Source organism: Sorex araneus, chromosome 2 (assembly GCF_027595985.1).
Source record: "Sorex araneus isolate mSorAra2 chromosome 2, mSorAra2.pri, whole genome shotgun sequence".
Classification (NCBI taxonomy): domain Eukaryota; kingdom Metazoa; phylum Chordata; class Mammalia; order Eulipotyphla; family Soricidae; genus Sorex; species Sorex araneus.
This window is the reverse complement of record NC_073303.1, coordinates 64,109,762-64,134,231: the sequence shown is the minus strand read 5'-3', so window position 1 is coordinate 64,134,231 and position 24,470 is coordinate 64,109,762. Positions and strand designations below refer to the sequence as shown.

General features: G+C 43.0%; 1 protein-coding gene across 6 annotated transcripts in view; it reads left to right on the top strand.

Moving 5' to 3' along the window:
• WWP1 (WW domain containing E3 ubiquitin protein ligase 1) overlaps positions 1–19,435 on the top strand; it is an 86,829-nt gene extending 67,394 nt beyond the window's left edge. For all 6 annotated transcript variants that reach the window (XM_055128414.1, XM_055128415.1, XM_055128413.1 and 3 more), the window contains 6 exons: positions 60–200; positions 4,904–5,024; positions 10,370–10,474; positions 11,567–11,663; positions 12,227–12,299; positions 18,328–19,435. In XM_055128414.1, the coding sequence (XP_054984389.1) occupies positions 60–200; positions 4,904–5,024; positions 10,370–10,474; positions 11,567–11,663; positions 12,227–12,299; positions 18,328–18,427 (637 nt within the window). In that variant the 3' untranslated portion in view covers positions 18,428–19,435. The remainder of the gene's footprint in view (positions 1–59; positions 201–4,903; positions 5,025–10,369; positions 10,475–11,566; positions 11,664–12,226; positions 12,300–18,327) is intronic.
• Positions 19,436–24,470: the final 5,035 nt, after the last annotated feature.

The following is a 24,470-nucleotide window of genomic DNA, read 5'->3' as shown; positions in this document are numbered from 1 at the left end:
CTTGAAAACAGTTTGTGCATCTTGCTAATCAGTGCGCATATATGCATCTGTATCTCCAGAGACAACAACATTGAAGAATGTGGTTTAGAGATGTACTTTTCTGTGGACATGGAGATTTTGGGCAAAGTTACTTCACACGACCTAAAGTTAGGAGGCTCCAATATCCTGGTCACCGAGGAGAACAAGGATGAGTATATCGGGTAAATAAGCATTGATTACTTTAATCCTAGATCTTCTGCAAGAGCATGTTAGAGTTTCTCTCCCCGATCCCTTCTTTTATCTAAATTCTGTGTTCATTCCTTCACTTACCCTTTTCACTTATTTCTCTTCACTTGATCTTGTTCTTAATTTACAAAGTTGTAATGAAAATCTAAAATGTGTTCTTAGGAGGAAAGACCCTCCCTTGCTCCCGCCTTCTGTCCGTGTTCTTCTGAGCAGTACCTCTGTTCTTCTGTGTTTCCTTCAATTCCATGGCCCCTCCCTGTTCTCTGCTTTTTATATTAAAGATGACTTGCAAAATCTTTATTTCCTAAGTGTATATATTTTTCCCGCGTAGGTTCCTTATTCAGTCTGCTTTTCTAAATAGATTGCTATCATGGTTTCAGGAATTTCTAAAAAATTAATAATCTGAATATTAGAAATAATTTCCATTTGGCAGCCAGGTAAATGCTGGCTTCCCAGTAAGGACCCGGAGAGTGAACCTGCTGGGCTTGTGGTCTCTGCACTGTCTCTGCAGCCGCAACCGCGGGGCAGCTGGCACGAGTCTCAGACCCTGACACTTGACTCCGTAAGATAGCTCGCAGAGACAGTCCTTATGTTCACAGGTTGCCCCTCAGGAAGTTAGGCTTTGCCCAGGGCCAGTTTGCCAGCTTCTCATGACCCGTCCTGACTTCACTGGATAAGGATCAAGTTCGGTTCACCCTCTCTTCTTGACTTACCGCTTTCACGCTCTCGTGTTGCTCTCTTTCTTTTCTGGATTTTTCCCCCCAATTTTTCTGCCAGCCTATCTTGGTATCCTCTGTCCTCTCTTTCAGAATTGTTGTACCAAAAATAGTTACAAAATACGTTGCTCTGTAGTGTTCCCATCCCCCAGCTCAGTAAGGAGAGCCCAAATTCATTTTCTAATAGCAAGATAAAGTTTGGTGTATGCAGTCTATGTTAGTCAGCGCTTTCTGTTACTACGGCTGTTCAAGGAGTAGCCATTGGGCCACTAAGAAAAGCACAGCAGAAAATGCCCAAAAGCAACAATCCATGTATCCTGCTGCTTTTGTTTCTGCAAAATAGATTTTTTAAAAAAAAAAAACTTATTAGGTCTGAGACTGATATTTCTGTGTTGTTCTCTCAAAAATGTATGACAGTTCTTTCTTCCACTTTCATATATGTTGCTATGATTTTCGGTTTTATAACCTTTCTTCCACTTTCATATATGTTGCTATGATTTTCGGTTTTGTAACCTTGGTATATCTCTATGTGCCAATTTAATATGGCTACCTAGTTTCATATCCTAAGTTTCTCCCTATTTTTTTTCCTGGATGGAAAAATTACCAGTAAACTCATTTTCTTTTTTTTATATAAATTTTTGCCTTTAGGTATTTTTTATCTAGCTCTGTCATAAAATGAGCTTTTTTTCCCTAATATAAGAAAACAATTAGCATTATTTACATTATAAAGAGAACCTGTTCATGAACATAGTGCATTCGGTGCTGGGCTTTCTATATAGTTGTACTAAAAAATAGTAAGCTTTTCGCTTTCCACAAAATCCACCAATAAGTGTGCAGTATCAAAGCCTAAGCACGAAAACTTATTTATTTATTTATTTTGGGGGGTCTTTTTGGTCATACCTGGCGATGCTGGAGGTGACTCCTGACTCAGCACTCAGGAATTACTCTTGTGGTGCTCAGGGGACCAAATGGAATGTCGGGGATCAAACCCAAGTGGGCTGTGTGCAAGGCAAACGCCCTCTCCGTTGGACTGTTGCCCCAACCCTGATCTTATTCTTTGCTCCTTTGAATTCTATGCCATTCATTAAGGTCATTTTTGAAAATCGTCAGTAAAACTCATTCTTGGGTTCGGGGGAAAGGCACAGGCGGAGGTCCCAGGGTAGTGTAGGGCCCCGGGTGGGACTCAGGGCTTCAGGGCCGCACACGCTGATGCTCAGGGGACCGCGTGGTACTGAGATTCAGCCTGTTTCAGTGTAGGCATCCTAGCTGCTCATGCTCTCTTAGCCCTTTCATCTGGAGAGCTTCCCCGCCCCCCCCCATGGAGCCAGCCTAGATTGGCTTGGAGCCCACTGTTCAGTGCCTGGGGCCGCTGCTCACCCCTAGGGCCAAGACCCTTTTCCAGGGGACTGAAAATCTGCATATCTCCTAAGAGCTGGATTTGTTGGGGGACTTCAAGCGGCATTGCTCAGGGCTTCCTCTTGGCTCTGCATTCAGGGCGAAAGGCAAGCACCCTGCCTGCCATACTGTCATGCAGGCCCCAGCTCTTAAAAGGCTTTCTTAGATATATCCAGTTTGGGATTGATATTCACTGTTTGATCTTGAGTTTGATCTTAGCTTCTAAGGGTTTTTGTGTGTGTGTGCTTTTTAGATTTTTGTGATACACTTTCTGTTTTGAGAGCAAAATAGGACCACAGTGACTGAGTCGAGTGACCATCAGAAATACATCTAACAGGCTTTTGGAATGCAGGGTGAAGGGAACCGAGGGGAGTGCTTGGAGTTCTTTGTTGGATGTTTATAGGTTTGGGCTTGAAAGATGAAGGTGAAGGAGTGTTTGCCTGCTCAATGGAGAGCTTTTGGGAAGGGAAAAACAACAAGCACGGAAGAACTGAGATAGCGATAAATTATTTTGTCCTGGGAACCTGCAATGCTGAGGAATGGTATTAGAAAACGAGTTAAAGTGCCATCAGGAACAAACCAAGATTAGATCATTAAATTCTTTTTGGAAGACTAATTCTAATATCTATGCGGAGATGAGATTGTTTTTGTTTGGGGGCTATACCCACTGTGCTGAGATCTTACTTCTGGCTCTGTACTGAGGGGTCACTCCCGGCAGGCTTGGGGGACCATATGGGGCTGCTGGGGGTTGATGGATGCAAGCGAAATGCCTTTATCCGCTGTACCATCTCTTTGCCCCTGTGAAGATGAATCCTGCGGTGGGAAGAACGATGAGAGATTTAAACAGTAGGTAGAGGGTGCTCAACCGGGTTGTTCGGTGCTGCAGATCTGAAAGTGGACAGGTGCAGCAGAGAGAAAAATCAGGGAACAGAATGTGTCTTTGAGGATGCTATAGAAATAGAACGGTTCCAGTTCAGCTCCAGTTGCACATCGTAGAGTAAGTAATGATGCACAAAACATCATTTAATTGGTTGACAGTTGGGCACATTAAGAAACCTAGGGAGAGATGGTTTATAAGTAACCATCTCAGGAAGGAAACGGGACTTGGGAATAGAAGAATTGTTGGCTTTCCATGCCAGTTGATATTTTGATTACTGACCATGTCACCTTACAAGAGTGAATAGCTAGGAAAGACACGTCTCAGTGACAGTATCTCTAACAATGAAACCAATAAAGAGAAGCCAAAGCCACGTGAGAAATGATGCAATTTTTTCAGTTCTGGGGAGGTGTGAGGGTTGGGAGTGCTGCTGTCTAGTGTTCCAGGCACTGAGAAGGCGTTGAGTTTGGCGATTCAGTTTTCGTTTGTGACACATTTCTGAAGGAAGCTTTTTGGTTTCAGTACCTTACCTCCAGGAAGGTACTGAAACTATCAGGAAGCTAGAGTAGTTTCAAGTTTAGATGGATAGGTGAGCCAGTGGACACTGAGTGTGTAGTACTCCTCTTTGATCTTTGATGCGAGTGTAGAGAGAGGAAAGTGCAGACTCGCTGGTTTGAGGACTGGGCCTTAGTTCTGTGATAACTCTGGGTTGGATCACTGGCACCACAAAAACAAAACTAAACAGAAAGAGCCAGCCATGGAAGAACTTTTGGGAAAAAATTGTTGGGATACCCTTGTGGGCACACGGCCGGGGGAGGGGAGATAGAGTTGAGGATGTCTGGCCGCACAGGGTTGGCAGGTAACTCTTTGGAGGAAGTGAGGAGAGAAGACTGGCGGCAGCAGGGAGGGGCGGGAGCGGGAGAGGAGGCTGACCCGGCTTTCCTGTCACGCTTCCCTGTCACCGCGGCTCCTTCCGCCCCGGCCGGGATCCCTCTGTAGACTGCCCCGGAATCCTGCCACAGCCACAGCTGTTTGGGTGGTTATTCAGAATGCTTCGTGGGGGGCTTATTTTTTTCCATCTTAAATTGCTTCCTCTTTTCTAGCTGGAAACTTTGGTGTTCTGGGTTCACTGGGGGCGGGGTGTCGCAGTTCTTTCCCTGCCTGGCAGGCAGGATACCTCCCATGATCCTGAAGAGCTCGTGGAGAGTCAAGTCTTCTCCAGCGGACTAACCATAAACCTAGACAAGACAGAGTGTGACTTGCTGTCCTTAACACAGCCCCTCCCCGTCCTGCTCACAGCCCCTCATGTTCCTGCGGCTGCAGGCGAGGCAGCTTGGAGCCCAGAGTTCTCAAGTCATCCTTCTTAGGCGCATCAGGGGAGGGGCGCCTGCCTGCTGGCACCGGTCCCTGGCGGGGTCACCGTGTAGGGGTTTGGATTGTTTACAAATGGACATAAATAATTAGCGCTAGAATTGGCTGTCTTACAATTAAGGCCCTATTTATTTTGAAATGCATTATTTTCTGTATTAATTGTGCTAGAATTCTCCATGTTGAAGCATGTATTAACTCTTAAATTTTAGACACACATGTTATGAGTCTGTGTAACAGTATGTTTAGGAAAATAGAGAATTTTAGAAGTGCGTGGTGTTTAAGCCTGTCACCTATTTTTAAATACCATCTTTATTTTCAGTTTAATGACAGAATGGCGTTTTTCTCGAGGAGTACAAGAACAAACCAAAGCTTTCCTTGATGGTTTTAATGAAGTTGTTCCCCTTCAATGGCTACAGTACTTTGATGAAAAAGAATTGGAGGTTAGGCTCTTTTATTCTGCTACTCTAGGGAAGGGTAGCGGGAGGAGGGCTGTTTGGGTGATTTCACAGAAAAATATCCACACTTTTTTTTTTAAACCATGTGGCATATATCTGGAATTTTTGTTGCATCCTGTCACTCATCCGCATGCGTTGGAGGCATTAAATCCTAGCATGGGTGTGGGTCAATTAGGCTTCCCTGCCCAGGATGATGTCATGGTACAGAGCCACCCCTCAGGGCTGCTACCAGCTGCTCTTGAGCTTGGCCACAGTCAGATGAATTATCCTGGGAACTTCCCGAGATCCTGGCTTAGTAGGGAATTGCCACTAAAATAAAATGTTTTTCCTCTTTGGTGGTCTTGGAACTGTAGTTAAACTTATTAACAGTATATCAGGAAGAGTGTGTGTGTGTGTGTGTGTGTGTGTGTGTGTGTGTGAGATAAAACACACATAACATGAAATTACTGCCTTTGCCATTAAATACAGTTTAGTAACGTTAAGTATATTCATAATTTTGTGCAGCCTCTCCGGAACTCTCATGAGACAAAACTGAACCTCAGTTACCCTAAGTTTGACTGGTCTTGATACCCTATATAAGTGAAATCACACAGTAAACTGTCTTATTGTGACTGGCTTCCTTTACTTAAGATAATGTCCCTGTGTTTACTGGTATGTAGCACGTATTAGATTTTCTTTTTCTGAGGCTACTTAATATTTTTCTGGATATGTACACCTCCCATTTTGTTTATTCATTCACCCAGCAATAGATATTCGAGTTCTTCTCTCCTTTAGGCTACTTGGAATAATGCGAGTGTGACTATAAATATATAGATAACCTCTTTCAGAAACGTTATCAGTTCCTTTGGAATATATCAGTAGGGGGCAGAATGTTAAATCATATGATAATTCTGTATTTAACTTTTACCATAAGTTTTACCATTTTATTTTTATCGTAAGTTTTCTAGTATAGCTGCACCATGACGTTCTCCCAACAGTTCAGAGGTTCTGCTTTGCACACCTTTGCCGCCACTTGCTGCTTTCTGTTTCCTGGGCTATAGTAGGTGTGCTAATAGGGTAAGAGATAAAAATCGTGTGGCTTTGATTCGTGTTTGCCTGATGATTAGTGTTTATGAACCCCTGAAGTCTTCTTTTCTCCTCTGACATGGACAGGAAGTAGGGAACCCCTGCGCAGTCCCCTCTAGCAGTTTGGGCACCGCATCTGTTCATAGGCCCCGGGAGCTGCTCCCCGTGACCTTGACCAGGCGGGGTTTAATGTGCAGAGGGGGCACAGTGGAGCGGTGTGCCAAGGGGCACGCGTGGGGTGCAGGCTCACATCCAGTGTCTCACTTGTCCGGGCATGTGCTCCACTCCTGGGCCCCTTTATCCCTAACCACTGGACAGGGTGTGTTAACTTGGGCCATCTTGGTCTTCTTACTTTGTTCATTCATGTAATTAAATTTGCGTAAAACTTTGTACAGTGATATTCTTACTCGGTCAGTTGGCGCTGGCAGCTCTGAGGTGGAAGTGGAGGGAAACCAGACCCTGGCGGGTCGAGGGTGTAGCCTGGTATTAGAGTAGATCTCCTGCACGGGAGACACCCCGCGAGGACTTAGGGGAGGAAAGAAAGATTACAGAAAATCACAGCTCCGAATCTGGCTTACTTTAACGGTTTCCTTGTAAAACTGTAGAAATGAAAACAAAACAGTTATATCTCTAGGATTCATGCAGCTCGGTTGTTCCATGCCCTGGAATTCAAGACCTTGCTGGCCAAGGAGGGCTACCGTGGCAGGGACGGAGGGTGACGAGCTTAGTGGGACGGGCCAGACAGAGACACGTTCCTCGTGATTTCACTCATGGCAAACAGAATGAACAGAGATGAACGGAGTAGCACAAAAGTGGACTTCTAAACTCCAAGTCCAGTTAGGGGGTTGCCAGAGGAAAGGGGGAAGGGAGTGGGTAGACGGACACAGAGGCATGTGGAGACTAGGGTTGGATATCCGGTGACAAACGTGGTGGAATAGATGATGTTCATTTTCAGTGATGGACACCAGTTGCTTTGGTTTAAAGAGAGATACGATAAATGCTCATTTTAAGAGATTAAACTGAACACAGGTATATCAAAAATCCTTTTATAAGGTGCCAGGTAGCATTTACGGTGTTATCACAGGAAGCCCTGTGAACTAGTTTGGACATGTGACCATTTCTCTGCATCTGAGGAGACGATTCTGGCTACGGATTCGCTCACACCTCCTAATTCTAAGCTACAGAAAATACAGATGGGGTTGGGAAGGTGTTGGCTTTGCTTTGATTTTTACTCCTGTTATTCTTTTGCTTGCATTTGTTGTTTCTCTTAACCATTAATAAAATAATAATGGGTATTTGTACCATTAATTTAAAATGCTATCCGTGGCATATTCAATATGCCAAAAACAGTAACAAGTCTCACAATGGAGATGTTACTGGTGCCCGCTCGAACAAATCGATGAACAGTGGGATGACAGTGGTACGGTGCTATTCACAATCATGCCTCTTTTTACAGGGTAAAATTTTGAAACTTAAGAATGATAAAACTGTCATTCTTCAGGGCCAGAACAATAGCACAGCGCAAAGGGCTCTTGTTTTGTACGCAGCCAACCCAGGTTCAATCCCTGGCTTCCCAGAGAGTACCCTGAGCACCACCAAGAGGAATTCCTACGTGTAAGCTAGGAGTAACCCCTGAGCGTTGCTGGGTGTGCCCCCTGCCCAATCCCCCCATGTCATTCTTTATTAAACACCACATTAAGAATTGAGCTTTGGGGCCGGAGCGATAGCACAGCGGGTAGGGCGTTTGCCTTGCATGCGGCCAACCCGGGTTCAATCCCCGGCATCCCATATGGTCCCCCAAGCACCGCCAGGAGTAATTCCTGAGTGCAAAGCCAGGAGTAACCCCTGAGTATCCCTGGGTGTGACCCAAAAAGCAAAAAAAAAAAAAAAAAGAATTGAGCTTTGGTAGTTTGATACGGGACAATAGAAAAGATAGACTGACATAACTCTAAAAAATGGTGCTCTTAAAAATAATTTTCATGATCATAGGCAAAGGTATCTGCTCCCACTATTTATATTCAGTAATTGCCAGAGGCCCTGAAAAACAGGAAAAGATTGGAAAGAAATGAGAATGTATTTAGATTGGATTTTTTTTTTGTCCTGTTTTGGGATGTTGCAGGCCTGACTGTCCTCAGGGCTTCCTCCTGGCTCTGTGGCTCAAGGGTCACTCCTGTGGGGAGCCAGGGAACCCCATATATGGTTATAGGCTGAGCCCAGGGTGGCTGAATGCAAAACAAGCACCTTTGCTGTTATCTTTCTGGCCCCAGGGATGCATTTATTCACGAATGAGAACATGATTGTCAACTTAGAAAATGCTGGAACTGTGGGGTGTGGGGAACGACCTTAAGTAATGGCTTATCTACATGAATAACTGCACAGAATGAATATGGATCAGCTGCCATCCAAACTAGCCCCGACTCTGCTTCATCCTTTATGGCGTAAATAATATACTTGTGTGGTGGTGGGGTCTCTAGAGCAGCAGTCTTCAGGGGCCTGGGCCAGTGGTGACTCGGCCAGCTGGGCGGCTGTTCCGCGCAGTGCCCTGAGGACAGCCCTGGGGACACGGTGCTGCTTGGGTCCTGCAGTGCCGGGCCTTGTCCAGGTCAGCTCCGGGACACCTGCTTCTCCCCTCTGCACCCGTTCCTGGGGTCAGTTGCAGCCAGCATGGCAATTCCTACACTGCCACTCTGGCTGACCAACGCTAATTCAAAATCACAGATAAATAAATACAAAGACCAAAACATCATGGGACAGAAATACTGGTGTAGGCAGAGGTATCTTTGGGTGAACGCAGAAAGTAACCGTGGCACAAAGGGAAAACGCAAGAGGTTATTCTCCTCGAAAGGCACGTGGTGCATGAGTGAAGTGGCTGCCCGTGCTGAGAAAAGGCGTATGTTGAGGATATTTTCTAAAAGTCTTGGAGTGCAGGGATGTGACTCAAGTGTTAGTGTCTTGCATGAAGGTCCAGATCTGACAGCTGCGTGCCCTGCCCCATCGCTGCACTTGGGGTGAGTCCCCTACAGCACAATAGGAGGGGTCCCGGTCTTAGAACCAGATAAAGAGGCAAGAATAAAGTGGGCTAAGTAAGACTCCCGTCACAGCTGCTGCTAGAGATTGAGCAAATGTAAGTTAAGAGTGAATTAGGGGCCAGAGAGATGGCACTGCATGCAGCCAGCCTGCGCCCAGTCCCCAGCACCGGATGTTGTCTCCGTAAGGCCTTCAGGAGTGACCCCTGAGCACTCCCCAGCCCCAAAGGACCACTGTAGCCTGGGGCTCATTGACGTCTTCACTGCTAGATGTTAACCCAAGTGCAGTGTAATAGTTACAGAGAGAATTGTACATCACTGTTCATCACGACTTTTATTTATCAAAGCCAAGTAACCTAAGTGTGATTAACAAGTGAATAAGTATTTTCATATAATGGAATGCCACTCAGGAAATATAAACTAACTACTAGGACCTCCAACAGGGTTGACTCTCAAAATCATTGTGTTGAATGGAGAAAAGGGAAAAAAAAAAAGCAGAATTTTTTGTGTGTAAAATACTTAGATTTTTTAAAAAAAGAGTCTTATAAAATCATTTCTCACCCAGAACCTGAAATGATGATGGTAGCCTTAACGACAAAAAAGAACTTAAAGGGAATGAGGATGTAGAGTAGAGCTCATGGTTTAATTCCTAGCACTAGGAAAGAAAGGATACAATAGAAATATTTTTGAATAATCACTACTTGATTGCGGTGTCAAAATTTAACTAATTCTGTACTTAAAATTTATGTCTTTTATTGTTAGCAATTTATAGCTCAAGTTGATTTATGGAAAATCGATATTTTACTTTATTATGCCTTTTCCATCTATAATAATCTGGAATTACTAAATAATTTCACACATACTCTATTTTATTCCTAAATAACTGAATAGTTATCTAGTCAGTATTTTTAATGTTTAAAAACATAAAAGCACAATTTCTAAACTATAAATTGAGACAATTTTGATGTCTAGCTCAAGATATAGTAGGAGATTCTTTTTAGCTGATGAATTTTTTAATAGTTACATTTTCTGTTTGAGATCTGTAAACGTGGATAGAATAAAGTACAAAAAATATTTAATTGCCACAAATGGTGTTGGGTTTGCGTATTTTGGTTATTTTTGGAGCACAGCACTGTTCGTATTACTGTGCATGTGCGTATCTGGATACCATAAGTGTTCGGCGGTGTTTCTCTCAGCACTGCATCCTCCCCGTGACTCAATGCCATGTTTGCTCCCCAGGTGATGCTGTGCGGGATGCAGGAGGTAGACCTGGCCGACTGGCAGCGGAACACCGTCTACCGGCACTACACGAGGAACAGCAAGCAGATCATTTGGTTCTGGCAGGTATTTTGCTTTTCCCTTTTTGACACTATGTTCAGAGAAAATATTTTCTAATAATACACATTGAAAAATCATTTTTAAGTGGAAAATGTTTTTAAATACGGGTTTTATTTTTTAAGTCCTAAATCAGAAATTAAGAGTGTGGAAATATGTTACAAGTATTTTCATTGATTATTTTGCCTTCTTAAGTGAAAGAACAAGTGACAAAATCTTTATTAGTTTAAAGGTAATGGTTGTGGGTAAAGCGTTTTTGAGCACGTATCAAATATTTCACGTAGCTCTAAAAGTAAAGGAGGCCGCGTCTCTCGGAGGGAGGGCTCAGCCCTCCAGCCCCACGGAAGCCACTCCGGAAAGTTAGTGCCAGTAATTCTTCTGCGGGAGAATCTTAAAAGACATTTGAATAGACTTTATTTTGAAGATTGAAAAATCTCTGGGCCAGGGAGATTACTCACATAGATCAACTGCTTGAGAAACGTTTGAGGAAAATGGTGGCTGAAGTTTTGGCTTAAGAGTTTTGCTTTCAAGTGAAAAATAAGCCTGAGTTTATTACTCTGAAAAGATTTTCCAGAAATTGTGTCTTTTCACGGATGTTTATCATGACAGTATAGCTTAATCTTATACCTCAGATTGTGTAAGCCGTCACATAGGTATATTTCTTGTAGCATTATTAGCATACACTAATATTTGAAGCATCTAATTGTCCCTTAGGAGGGAACTGAGTAATTATGTTATATTTTGTGTATACCTGTATTATTTTTAAAATTAACAAAATTATTGAATAATGATGTTTCAGTACAGTTTAAGATATGTCTCTGTCTGTGTGCACATACACATTATGCTCTGTAATTAAAAGGAAAACTTGAAGATGTTCAAGTATGGTGGTTGTTTTTTGTTTGTTTGGTTTTTGCTTTTTGGGTCACACTTGGCAATGCACAGGGGTTACTCTTTCTCATGGACTCAGGAATTACTCCTGGTGGTGCTCAGGGGACCATATGGGATGCTGGGAATCAAACCTGGGTCGGCCACGTGCAAAGCAAACACCCTACCCGCTGTGCTGTCACTCCAGCCCCTCAAGTAGGTTTTATTTCCTTCCAGTTTGTGAAAGAGACAGACAATGAAGTAAGAATGCGACTGTTGCAGTTTGTCACTGGAACCTGCCGTTTACCTCTCGGGGGTTTTGCTGAGCTCATGGGTAAGTGCAGTTCTGTCGTGGTTTCTCTGGACATCATTTGTGAGAATGAGCTTTCGACAGCCAATAAACTTGCACAGAAGCATTGTTCTTGTTGATGTGGGGGTAGTGGGTGGGTGCCACATCCGACAGAGCTCAGGGGCAATGACTCTCTGCTTAGGAGGGACCCCCGAGGGTTCTTGAGAGACCCTGCACAGTGCCTTAGGGTCGGCAACCTGCAGTGAGTGCCTTACTGCCTCCAGCCCCGGGAAAGAGGGAGTCTAGCAGAAGGAGGAAGACTAATGATTCACATTAAATACACTTTTTAGAAGATAAAAATGTAAGTCTGCTCACATAGCTGGTTGGCCATTGCTTTGTTTCATAGGGTGATTGTGAAAGGGGCAGAATTGTGCAGGTGTGTATCTTTTCACGGATATGATTCTTTTTTGATCTCCAGTGGTAAGCCTCTATGCATAAGCATTATTATAGTTTCGTCCTTATCATGCATATAACTACATGGCATAATCTTAATTTTAAAATCCAAGTTTAAAGGACTACATATATTTTATCTTATCTTCTTGATTTAGGAAGTAACGGGCCTCAAAAATTTTGCATTGAAAAAGTGGGCAAAGATACCTGGTTACCAAGAAGCCATACATGGTAAGTTCGAGAATTCCAAATAGGCAGTCAGAGTTTTTGCTTTTGTAAATATATGTAAGACCTAAGGCCAGAGCAGTACTACAGTGCATAGTACTTTTGCCTTGCATGAGGCCGACCCAGTTTCAATCCCTGACATCCCATGCAGTCCCCCAAGTACCACCAGGAGTAATTCCTGAGTGCAGGGCCAAGAGTAACCCTTGAGCATCACCAGTGTGACCATAAAACAAACAAAGATCTAGAATAACTACTTATTGTAATGGTTAGACTTTTAATGTTAAGAACAAACCAATCAGAATAGCAATCTATAGCTTACATGCTAGAATAATTTATCACTGGTTAAATACTCGAGAAATGTATCCATTGATCAAATAAATATTTTGATTTCCTGCTATGTGGAATGTTGAAGTAGTGTTTCCTGCCTTGTACTGTTTGTGCTTCGTTGAGGGAAGGAAACACAAATGATGAATAGGCAGACAAATAAGTAGTTGCAGATTCAGGGTAAATAAAGCGGGCACTGTAACAGAGAACCCTACTCTGTATTGGGTGGTCAGAGAGACTTCTAGGGAAGGAGAATGTTTAAGTTGACTTTGACAATTAGCAGACATGGGAAGAAGGAGAAACATGTCCTTTAGAGAGTCTTAAAATCAGAACCACTTTCCAAGGAAATGAAAGCTGTCCTGGTCTGAACAGAACTTAGTGAATCGGTGAAGAGAAGGATGGAAGGAAGTTGGCGATGTAGATCGGAACCTAAGTAAAGCATAATAGACGATTTTAAGGAATCAGATTTTTCTTCTAATAGTAAAAGACTTTTCAAGTCCTTCTCTGTGGCAAGAATGGATGTAGACTGGTTACTGATTAGTTGCACAAATATTAAAATTGTCCCTGCAAAAAGATAAAGGCTTAGAGGTATGGAGTGCTTTCAGAAGATAAAGAGTATCTTCTTAGGCATTATTTGCTTTTTTATTGTTTTGACATTTGTATATATTGGAGCAAACATTGTGTGCTAATGCCCTAGCACAAATTAAGGCACCAAACTACATCACCTAACACCACACACTTGCAGTGCAAAGCAAAAAAAGTTGGGTTCATTAACTTGTGTATTAAGCAGAAAAGACTAACTTTTTTGAAGTCTGCACACTTGGCTGTACGCTTTTGGAATACTCCGTGTGACAGTAGAAATTCTGCACAAAGCATTTCTGCACCCCAGGGAGGTGAGTGTTGTGCAGAGGGGGGGAAGAGTGTTGTCCCCAGGGAGGAGAGGGGGGCTTCTTAGTTGAAAGCTGAGCTAACTTTCTGTAAAATGCTCTTCTCACTCGAGAGAATGACAAAATATGTTTATACAGATAAGCCTTCTGCAAACATTTTCATTAAAAGTAATTAAGTAGTAAACTTGTCACTTCAAGGAAAACAATTGACAGCATTTGTTGGAAATGATTGACATTTCAGACAAAATTTATAATTTTGGAAATATCATCTTGAGCTTGACAGCTTCCCAAGACACTTCTGGGAGGCTCATGATGTAATTATACTACTATGATTTTTTTTCCTGTTATGTAATGAAATGTGTCAGTATTTGGAAATTTTTTATAACTTACTCAACCAATGTTTCCTGATGACCAGTGCATGATATAAATAAGATTACATGCATGGCTAAAAAGAGTCAATGAGCCACATGGAAAATAAACCACTAGATTTTACATAACAGTCGAAAAATTCTTCAAAATAATTTCAGAACCCTGATTTTACTAACATTGTTAATATAACACACTGTCAAAGAGTAACATCTACCATTATCTGAAATAATCTGTTTTTTAGTTACCTAAAATAATTTATTTTCTAATTATGTATCCATGTTGAATAGATTTTCATATATTTTTCTAAAAGTACATAGTGGAACAGAGTGAATATTCAGCTACTTCTCCAATAAATTAAAGAGTGCAAAAGGCTATTCTTTTCACTAATCTTTTGAAAGTTAGTAATTTTTAAATATAAGATGTTTTTATACCAAATGAATGTTTTGAATTCAGTTTTAACCCAGTGCAGAAATACCAGCTGATATAATTTATATAAACAACAGCTCTTATTTTAAGGGGCCTCTTAGAAGTAAAGATGGATGAGTCTTGTGACCAAATATAATGAAAAACATTGCCCTAGATAATAGTAGTGCATCTAATAGCGGAGAAATTGCTGAAGTAGGGAGAAGAGAGTTCATAACCATAGGAGGTAATTCTTTAAGAAGGATGAAAACAGTCCTAATATGTAAGTTAAGAAATTGACCTTTGATTAAAAAAGAGGCACGCTTCCTTTTTTTTTTAACCCCCATAAGAGGAAAGGGAGAAAACATGATGTAAATGATACAGAGATTTTAGAGTTTGTGAAAAGACAATAGAGTTATCAACTGCTATTTCTACTTCTCAGTTTCAAGTAGGTCTTATAAGGGCGAGGTGCTGAGAGTAAAGAAAGGAGAAAGTCCCGAGGTAAACAGTATGAGCTATCAGAAAGTAAAAGAAGCATGACTGTGAATGTGGGAGTCCTAGATTGCCAGGCTTGAATTCACTTCAAGTGACGACAGGCTTTGTTAGATGATCTCACCCAAGCAGTGTCCAGTTGTTGGGCCACGCTGAATGAGAGGGGGTGGAATGCACTTAGGGCCTGAGCCTCGATAGTAAGTTCGAAAGAGAAAGCACTCTGTGACTCTTCCTACACATACAGCACGTCCCGACTTAGGCTTCTAACTACAAAAACTCACAGGAAACAACCCTAAACTGCAATGGTCACGGTGGCAAACCAGTGCAGAAACCCACTGGGCTGACGGAGGGAAGGAGCTGGCCCACGTGCCCAGTGAGTAATAGTGAGCTATGTAATAAGAATTTAGAATGGAACTGTTAAGGAGACAGTGGAACACTTGCCAATGAAATACAGGAGAATATGAGAACAGAAATGAGGAAAACACAAGCAGAAATGCCAGATCTGAAAAACTTGGTAGGTGAAGTGAAAACCCAGGGGAAGGCCTGAGCAGCAGAGTAGCAGCTGCTGAGGACAGAGTCACTGAGCTCCAAGATAGGTGCAGCCAATCTCCAGACAACAGCAGAAGAGGAGAAGAGCCTCAGAATAAACCAACAGCTGACAAGAGGAAATCGGGGAGAAGCCAAGAGGAACAACATAAGAATTATTGGGGTTCTAGAGCGGCAGGAAGAAAACCCTGATGAAGACGCAGCCTCCAAAGCTGTCATTGCTGAGAAGCCCCCGGAACTGACGTGCATGCACCCAGATCCAGGGACCCCAGAGGGTACCAGCTGAAAGGAATACAAACACAGATTCCTCAAGACACACCTTAGTTAGAATTCAAAAACCCTAGACAGAGTATTGAAGGCAGCAAGATCAGAGAGGGGAATTGCTTAAAGGGGCATCCCTAAGATTCAAGGCAGAGTTGTCAGACGAAACCCTCCGGGACATAGTGAGCAAACTCGGAAATGAACGCCTCACCAGCCCAGCTTCCCAGGTAAAGACCAGGGGCTTCAGACTCAAAACCGTTGTTCCAAGGACTCAGTGGGCTGCATTAGGATAAGACAAGCCAAGTACACCAAGCTGCTACGTACGGATGACACAAGTCCCGGTCACAGTAATTTCTGAATGTCAGTGGACTCAATGCACCAATCAAGAGGCACAGGGAGGCAGGATGGATTACAAAATGGAACCCAGCCTTTTGCTGCATGCAAAAGCATTTGCAAAGTACTGCTCATAGTGGTGGCCAGGGATCTTTGACTATAATGATGGGTTCTGGCTACAGAAAAATTGCACTGGGAAATTCTGAAGACAGGGCAGGATGGTGGAAAAGCAATGGGTTGATGGCTTAGTATTTTAATTGAAACTCTAAGGACAAATGGTGAGAAAGATGTAGTTTTTAATCCAAGGCTGTCGGGTCTGATAATAGGTGACTTTCCTTACTACTGTGTTGTCTGTTGCTTTCACTGACATTTCTGTACCTGTTCAGCGGCTCAGAGCTCTGTGCCAGTAGGGGTACAAGCTGAGGCACCGTGCAGCGGAGGAGAATACTGAAGGGGGCTAGGAAGGCAGGTGGTCTCCTGCGAGGCTACGAGGGGCCACAGGAGGGGAAGGGGAGCTGCGAGCACCTTCTCTGAGCTGGGCTGCAGCCTGGCGCTCCCAGCTGCTTCCAGTCATTAGCCATCCCTCAACCGAGCCTCCTCCTGTAATCTGAACTCTCTGAAAGAGATACTGGAGGGGCTGGAGGATAGCACAGCAGGGAGGGCGTTTGCCTTGCATGTGGCCGACCTGGGTTAGATTCCCAGCATCCCGTTTAGTCCCCCGAGCACCACCAGGAGTAATTCCTGAGTGCAGGGCCCAGAGTAACCCCTGAGCATCGCTGGGTATGATCCAAAAAACTAAAAAAGAAAAAAGATACAGGAAGGAGAGAGCAATGTAGGAGTTACGGGGTTTGGACTGTTGGGACACCGTTTCATTAAAAGACACAGGCAGGTAAGGGGAGTGTGGGCCTCATCCATCAGTACAGTGAGTTTTACAAAGCATGGTGAGGGCGGGGGTAAGGAGGCTAAGCCAGCAGCAGTGGTTTGGGTGTTTGGATGCAGCCTACCGGGATTTGATCCTCACCAGCCATAGAGTCTACTGAGCCCTGCCTGGAGTGATCCCCGAGTGTAGAGCCAGGCCCAAAACTCAAAACAAACTTAACACCCCCCCCCAAAAAAAAGCCTTGGGCCCAGGGACATGGCTTAGTGGTAGAGGAAACATTTCTAAATGTTTTGGACCATTTTTTTGGGTTTTGGGCTATTGGAGCAGCGCTCAGGGCTTCCTCCTGGCTCTACACTCAGGGGTCACTCCTGGGGCTGGAACTTCATCTAAGGCAGGCACCCCACCGCCGTGCTAGCTCTCCGGTCTCTGGCATGTCTGTAAGACTCTGGATTTAAAAGCGATGGAAGTTAAAAGAGAAGTTAAAAACTGGACAAGAGATTCTGGCAAGAAATTTTGATGATCTGGATAAAGATGATAGGGAAATATATATGAGAAACAGTCAGGAGGGAAAATGGGAGATTTGGTAGACACACTGTCAGAGATCTTGGAGGACTAGAAAGTAATTAATGGGTGTCGTACTATAGCACTCTGGGAAACTACCTCTATAAACCAGATGAATCTTATATTAGTTTAAAGCTGGGAGTTGAATATATGATTTGTTTAATTGCCACCATTAATAGTATTAATACAAGAGATTAAAATGTTCTTAGAAGAGCATTTTCACATTTAAATTGGCTGCCGTGCTGGAAAATGCTCTTGATTTTCAGATTTCCAGATTTCCATAGGTGTGGAGGGTGAGGGCTGATGGCAGTTGGTGGGAAGAAACTGGTTACGATTTATAGAAACTTTCAGGGTGAGCAAATGCCGGTACAAAAAGGTTAAACTTGGGTAGAACCGTTTCACCAAACACCATTAGAGGACCCAGGCTGTAGACCACCCAGTCCCAGCCTACCTGTAAATGTCAGACCTTAAAGATGAAATGCTTGCAAGCTTGATGTTTTAAGCATTTACTATTATCATTGGTTAACAGTGGCAACAGTTAAAACGTTGTTTTAGAAAAGGATATGAGAATTATTTGAAAAATAAACTTCAGTGTGTCTACTATCACCAGCTCTTATTACTCTCTTATAACAGATTAACAAGAAAATGATTCATGAATAAAATTATTTGAATTCAAGAACAAGTAGGGGGACTTAAAAAAAATAGAAAATTATCAATGGTTTTATTTTATTTAAAGGGAAATTCAAGAATCTTTATTATGCACATTCAAGTCTCAGAAATTTTTTAATGAATAGGTCTTAAATTCAGTTTGTATACGTAGTAGTATTAAATGATAACAGAAGAGTTGGAATACCTGCAGAAAGAAATTTACATCCTTCGTCTCTCCATTTTGGTTTCAAATGTGCTTGTAAAGATAATGCATTAAAAATATTTTGTTTGTTTTACTGAAACCTCTGATTCTGTTTTTGTTTTTGTTCAGTTTTAATCGCTTGGATCTACCACCATATAAGAGTTATGAACAACTAAAGGAAAAACTTCTTTTTGCAATAGAAGAGACAGAGGGATTTGGACAAGAATGAATGTGGCTTCTTGTCTTGGAGGAGCTCTTGCATTTAAATACCCCAGCCAAGGAAAATTGCACACAGTGTACATAAGCTGTTCATTCTGTACAGTGACTTTTCTGAACCTCTCAAAGTATAAATGTTTTCCGTTCTTCCACAGAAATATGCAAAACATTCATCCTTTTCTACTTTATTTATTGTTCCCTAGAAGTGACTGACAAGGAAAAAGATCATCCTTAAATTACAAGAGACTTTAAGTATATTATCTCTATGAACATATATGATAGTGGCTCTAGTTTTATAGAGCTCTGAGTGTATTAAACATGACAGACGTTCATTCAAATTATCAGGACTTGCTTTACCTTGTTTCTTATTATCCAGGGGGAAAAGTGCAAATTGCTCCATGCTCTTCTCCCTTTTGTAACATCTCCTAAGGGGGTTTAGTTGCATGGCCATTCAGGAAGGTATTAAGGGCTTAGGCCAAATCTTACTTTGAGTATGTTAAAAAATGCTGCTGGCTTTTCTGGACAGGTGTTGAGCCTGTCATTTTGTTTTAAATAAAATAGTTGAAAATTTTCCCTCTTTACTATATCACTAACACAAAGTAATGAATGAAATATAACTTACAAGAAAGTCATGTATTAGATCCAGTAACATTTAGTTTATTTTAGAGATTGGAAAGTATTTGTTGAGCAGCACAGAGGATTGTTTACATGTGACTTTGGGACGCTAGGTAGGTATTTGTGGAATTCAAAATCAGGCACGTCTGTACTTTTATTTTCAAGTCTGTGATGTTCAGTTCATAATAAATTGATGTAATCGGATCCTTAGGAATATATCGTTCAATGTGAACTTTTCCACCTTTGCGTTCAAAGTTTCAGTTTGATAAAGCCATCTGGAGAGTCACTTAAGTATTTGAGCACTCAAATGAATCTAATGATTTTCTATTTGTTTTGAATATCTTCATTACTTTTAAATTCGTGAAAAATCCTATGTATCTGAATTAAATCTGTTGGTCCATCTCCCCTCCTTAGTCATTTTTGTCATAAGTAAGTAATACTTCAACTGCCTCAACCCAACCTGATGTGATTTGATATTAATGCTACTGTAGCAGACTGGGCTTCCTTAATAGAAAAAGCTAGATTTCAATTTCTATCATTTAAATGTGCAACGTAATAATTTAATCAGCTTAATTATAACCAAGGAATTAACATCTTAAAATGTTATCTATAACAGATTCACTGCTTAGTACATACAAAAAATCCTGGTAAGCAGTTTAATTTCTCTAAATAATTTATTCGGTCAGCTTTTTCCCAAAATATTTAGATTACTATATTACTGTATATTTTTAACAAAGATACAAAGATGCAGTAAAAGCAGTAAGTTACTTGATGAATTGACCCCTTCCTAAACCCAAATTATTCATAATTTTGGTTATTTTCAAGCCTATCTAGTTTTTATTATCCTATGAAAGAGTTAAGACTAAAATACAGTAAAGGAAAACTCTGCCACATAAATTCTATGGCAGAATTTACTGAATAACATTCAGTGAAAATGAGAACACCTTCAGCAAGTTGAGCTGGACAGAGGCATTTTCGAGTAGGATGCCGGTCTCACCTCACTGTATGTGTGATGTAAGACATGAGGCTACTAGAGCCAGCAAAGACATGAGCTTCCGGAGCGCACTTTAGAGCACATTCCCAAATGGATTTGGCCAACCGCCCTCTTCACAGGGAAAAAAATTAGTCACTCCATACCCCTTGGAAATCTTCCTTTAGGCAGACTAACACCTTGCCCCCATTGCACCCGTTTGGGGACAGTGCCTTAGAGAACTCCGCAAGGCCTTTCATAATCAGTACGGGAAGAGCAATGGGAAGGACTCCCGGCAGTGAGAGCAACACAAGGATGGTGCCGGCCACAGGAAAGCTAGAAGTGCAAGGGTTGCTGTGCTGCGGATGGGCAAGAGAGGGAGGTGCCATCACTTCTGCAACACCCCATCACATCAATACCAGTGAGCTGAGTCTAGGGAACATTACAGGAATAACACAAATGTCATCAATTTATCAGTTACCAGAGGAAACAACTCCAAGCATTTTTTTTGTTTAGTAACTCCTAGACAGTACGAAAGGCTGAAAGGTTAAGGAGGTTTTTTATTCTGCAGCCTTCCAGAATTCTGATGCTTAGATTGGTTAGTATATGTCACCAATATTGTTCATTTTTTCGTATGTAAAATAATGCCTGCAGGCTGCATCTGCACCAGGGAGTCTGGACACTTGACAGTAAATTACAGCCTTAAAGCTTACAGAGCCAGAAACACATCACTGCTGGGAAGATGTTCTTGGTTTGTATGTTTTACTACCAACACTGGTCAAGCCAAATGAATGTACAAAGGACCAACTTGACCTGCTGGTCAGCAGCGAGTCCTTCCCCAGAGCCTTACGAGTAAATCTGTACCAGATGATCCTACTGTTAACTTTGAGAGTGGATGTTTGGATGAGCCTAAAGGATCTCATGGCGAATACTACAGAAGTCAAATCTCTTACTGGAACATGTGGGTAAGAGGATAGTTAGGGTTGGAGAAATACTAAAATGAGTAAGGTGTTTGTCTTGCACACAGCCAACTGGGTTTAATCTGGCATTCTATACTGTCCCCCAAGAACTACCAGGAATGTGGAATAAACCAAACCAGAGAGATTAATGTTTACCTTATAACATCCTTGCCTTTGTAACACTTACCACTGAATTTATAAAAGCTTGACATTAACAGGGAATTTGCTCCTTGGGGTGAGAAACTGAGACCATATTAAGAGGCATTCCCTTTCTGAGAGTCCTTGTGTCGAGTGTCTTACTTTTTATCATCACATGCCCCAAACCAAATATTTAACAAAGCCGTCGAGTCACCAGAGCCCGTGTCTGTAATATGGCCAGGAAACCATTAAAAACGAATCCTCACATGTTTGTGGGGAAACTAGTAGTCCATTCTAAATCTAACACAGGAACAGAGTGGGGGTGTACGAGAAGGAAAATTCAGTGAAGTCCTTACGGCTTGTTCCTAGAGCAAATTTCATTTTGGGCGAAGAAATGAGGAAAGAGCCATGTGCAACTTGGTGTATCAGACTCCTGGTCAATAAAAAGTGATGCACAGGTACTCGGAATCAGACTCAGGAAGGCACTGTGTCTTAGAAAACAGGTGTCCTCTAGAGAGTGATGGGACGCAGGGGGCGTGGGGATGGCTAACAGCTCAATAAAGGACCCCGAAAGCAGAATTCTGGGCATCTGCCATAAAGAGGATTAACGTTGACAAAACCTGTGCCTAATGTTCATGACAGCCCAAATCCGGAAAACTATGCCCTTCCATGAATGCTTAAATGTATTGGCACTTGCAAAATACATTCAGCAAAGAAAGGACTAGAATATGACAGAAGGTACAGTTGGGGCTACAGCTGGCAAGTGCTCAAGGGCTGTTCTGGTTCTGCTTAGGAGTGACTCCTAGTGGTGTTCAGGGGCCACATATGGTGCCAGGGATTTGGGCCAGCCGCTTGCAAGGCAAGGGTCTTACCTTCTGGACTATTTCTCCAACCCTCAAGGCTGATTTTCAAGGGAATTCTGCTAAATCAAGAAGTCTCAAAAGGTCCCTGAGTATAGTGTTCCATTTATATAACACTCTTGAAATGATCAAATTCTAAGTAGACTAGAGTGGCTGCCAGGTTTGGGGATGTGAGGAAGGCCAGTGGGTGGTGTAACTCAAAGGGGTGTAGCACTGAAGTGATTGTGGGGTGCCGTACCTTGTGAAGCTCAGGGACTGACCCCTGGCAGTGCTTGGGGGACCATACGTGGTGCCTGATTTGAACCAGGCTGTCGGATGCAAGGCAAGCGCCTTAACCCCTGTACTACCTCTCCGGCCCCCAAGAAACGGTGAAGAAACAGTTCTGTATGCTGATTTCTGTTGACATTCACAAAAATGTCCATGTGATTAAAACTGCATAGAACTGCAAAGATAAGTGGGAACATTTAAAACTAAAATCTGAATAAGCTGAGTACTGTACCAGTATCATGCAAGGCTTTAAAACTGTAATAGACATCAACTGAGGGAGAGGGATACATAGGACCTCGACTTTCTGGGAGGGGCATGTAAAGGCAAAAGTGCTTTAGATGCTCTGTAGAAGTCAGAAGATAGACCCTTTCTCCTTTAAGGGCATTATCGGGCTGGACAGGACTACAGGCAGTGTGCCTTGCTCGCACATGGACAGTGTGGGTTCAACCCCCATCACCATATAGTACCCAAACCCTGCCAGCAGTGATCTCTGAGCACTGAGCCAGGAGTAAGCCCTGAGCACCACTGTTACATAAAAACAAAGTATTGTCATCACTGTCATCCCGTTGCTCATCGATTTGTTCGAGCGGGCACCAGTAACGTCTCTCATGGAGACTTATTGTTACTGTTTTTGGCATATCAAATATGCACGGGTAGCTTGCCAGGCTCTGCCGCGTGGGCTCGATACTCTCGGTAGCTTGCTGGGCTCTCCGAGAGGGGCGGAGGAATCAAACTTAGGTCAGCCACGTGAAAGGCGAACGCCCAACCGCTGTGCTATCGCTCCAGCCAAAAAATTGATCATTCTACAAAACTACTTAGCAGAAGGGAGTCTTTGAGTTGATCCAAACTTCCCAAATCTCAGTGGATCATCTCTTATTGCTTTTATATCATCTCCTACACAAGTCACACCTCCAGAAAAGAATATTCAAAGTTACTTTGCAAGGAAAATTAAGAATAAGAAAACTTCAGGTAAAAGGTTCATTATAGGGAGGAGATAGAATATATATTACACGATGCTTATAAGAACCAAATGTAAGTAAATAATTGCAGCTATCAAGAAAATTTAAAAAATTAAACAAATACACAGATAACACGAAGATGTGAAATGTGATAGAAAGTCACTTCTGAAATCTGGCACAAAACTATAGAAAAAGACCAAAAGAGCCCCCCCTAAAAAAAAAAGAAGAAGAAGAAGAAATCTCAGCAGTTAAGACCAGAAACACCACAGAAAACATGCATTCAAAAGTAAAGTGTATGTGGCCGACCGGGGTTCGATTCCCAGCATCCCATATGGTCCCCTGAGCACTGCCAGGAGTAATTGCTGAGTGCAGAGCCAGGAATAACCCATAACCCCTGTGCATCGCCGGGCGTGACCCAAAAAGCAAAAAAAAAAAAAAAAAGTAAAGTGCATGGAAGTGAGAGTGAGACATGTAAAGAGCCAAGACAATTAAAATAGATTAAAAAAAAAAAGCCAGAGTGCTCAGTGCGCTTGGGTGGAAGCTTTGCATGCAGGAGGCCCCATTCATCCCTGGCCGCCACAGGCCTACCCAAGCCCCCAGCTTCAAAGCAGACACCTGAGCCCGGGGACCAGTTTCTTTAGTCTCACCCACTAAAGGGGCAGGACAGTACAGCAGGCAGGATGCCTGCCGGCATTACTAGTGCAGTGGTTAGGGTGCAGCTCTGGTGGCCCCTTCAAGCACTGCCAGTGCAGTCCAGGTACTGCGGGCACTGAAGGGTCAAAGCAGCATCATACCTTTGAACACTTGCACTGAAATCACCAGTTTGTGGGCCAAGAACTGGACTCTTACCCCATTCCCTCAAAAGATATTTCAAAAATAAAATTAGATCCAGAGTCCCTGAAAGACGCCGGAACAGGGATTCCCTTGAGTGACTGAGGCCAGTCTGGGGCTCAGGGCCTGGCTGACAGGGCTGGGGCACGTGTTCCACACACAAGCCCAGGGCTCTACTCCCGCGTCCTAAGGTCCCCCCACCACCACCTAGTGCGGGCAGGCCAGAGCTCATGGAGCTGGAGTGCAGCCCAAGGTCTCTCGACACTACCCGCATGCCCTCCCCCGAGCAGAGCAGGGCGGCCGGTGGCCAGCAGGCACTCCCTGTCTGACCCCGGTAGTCTCTGGGCACTTGGAGTTGGAGCCAAGTGGGCTGCACAGCGATGCATGGCGGGGCCCAGCACTGCGCTCTGCAGGCGACCAGCAGGAGGAGGCTGGGCACAGTCCCTGCACACCAGCA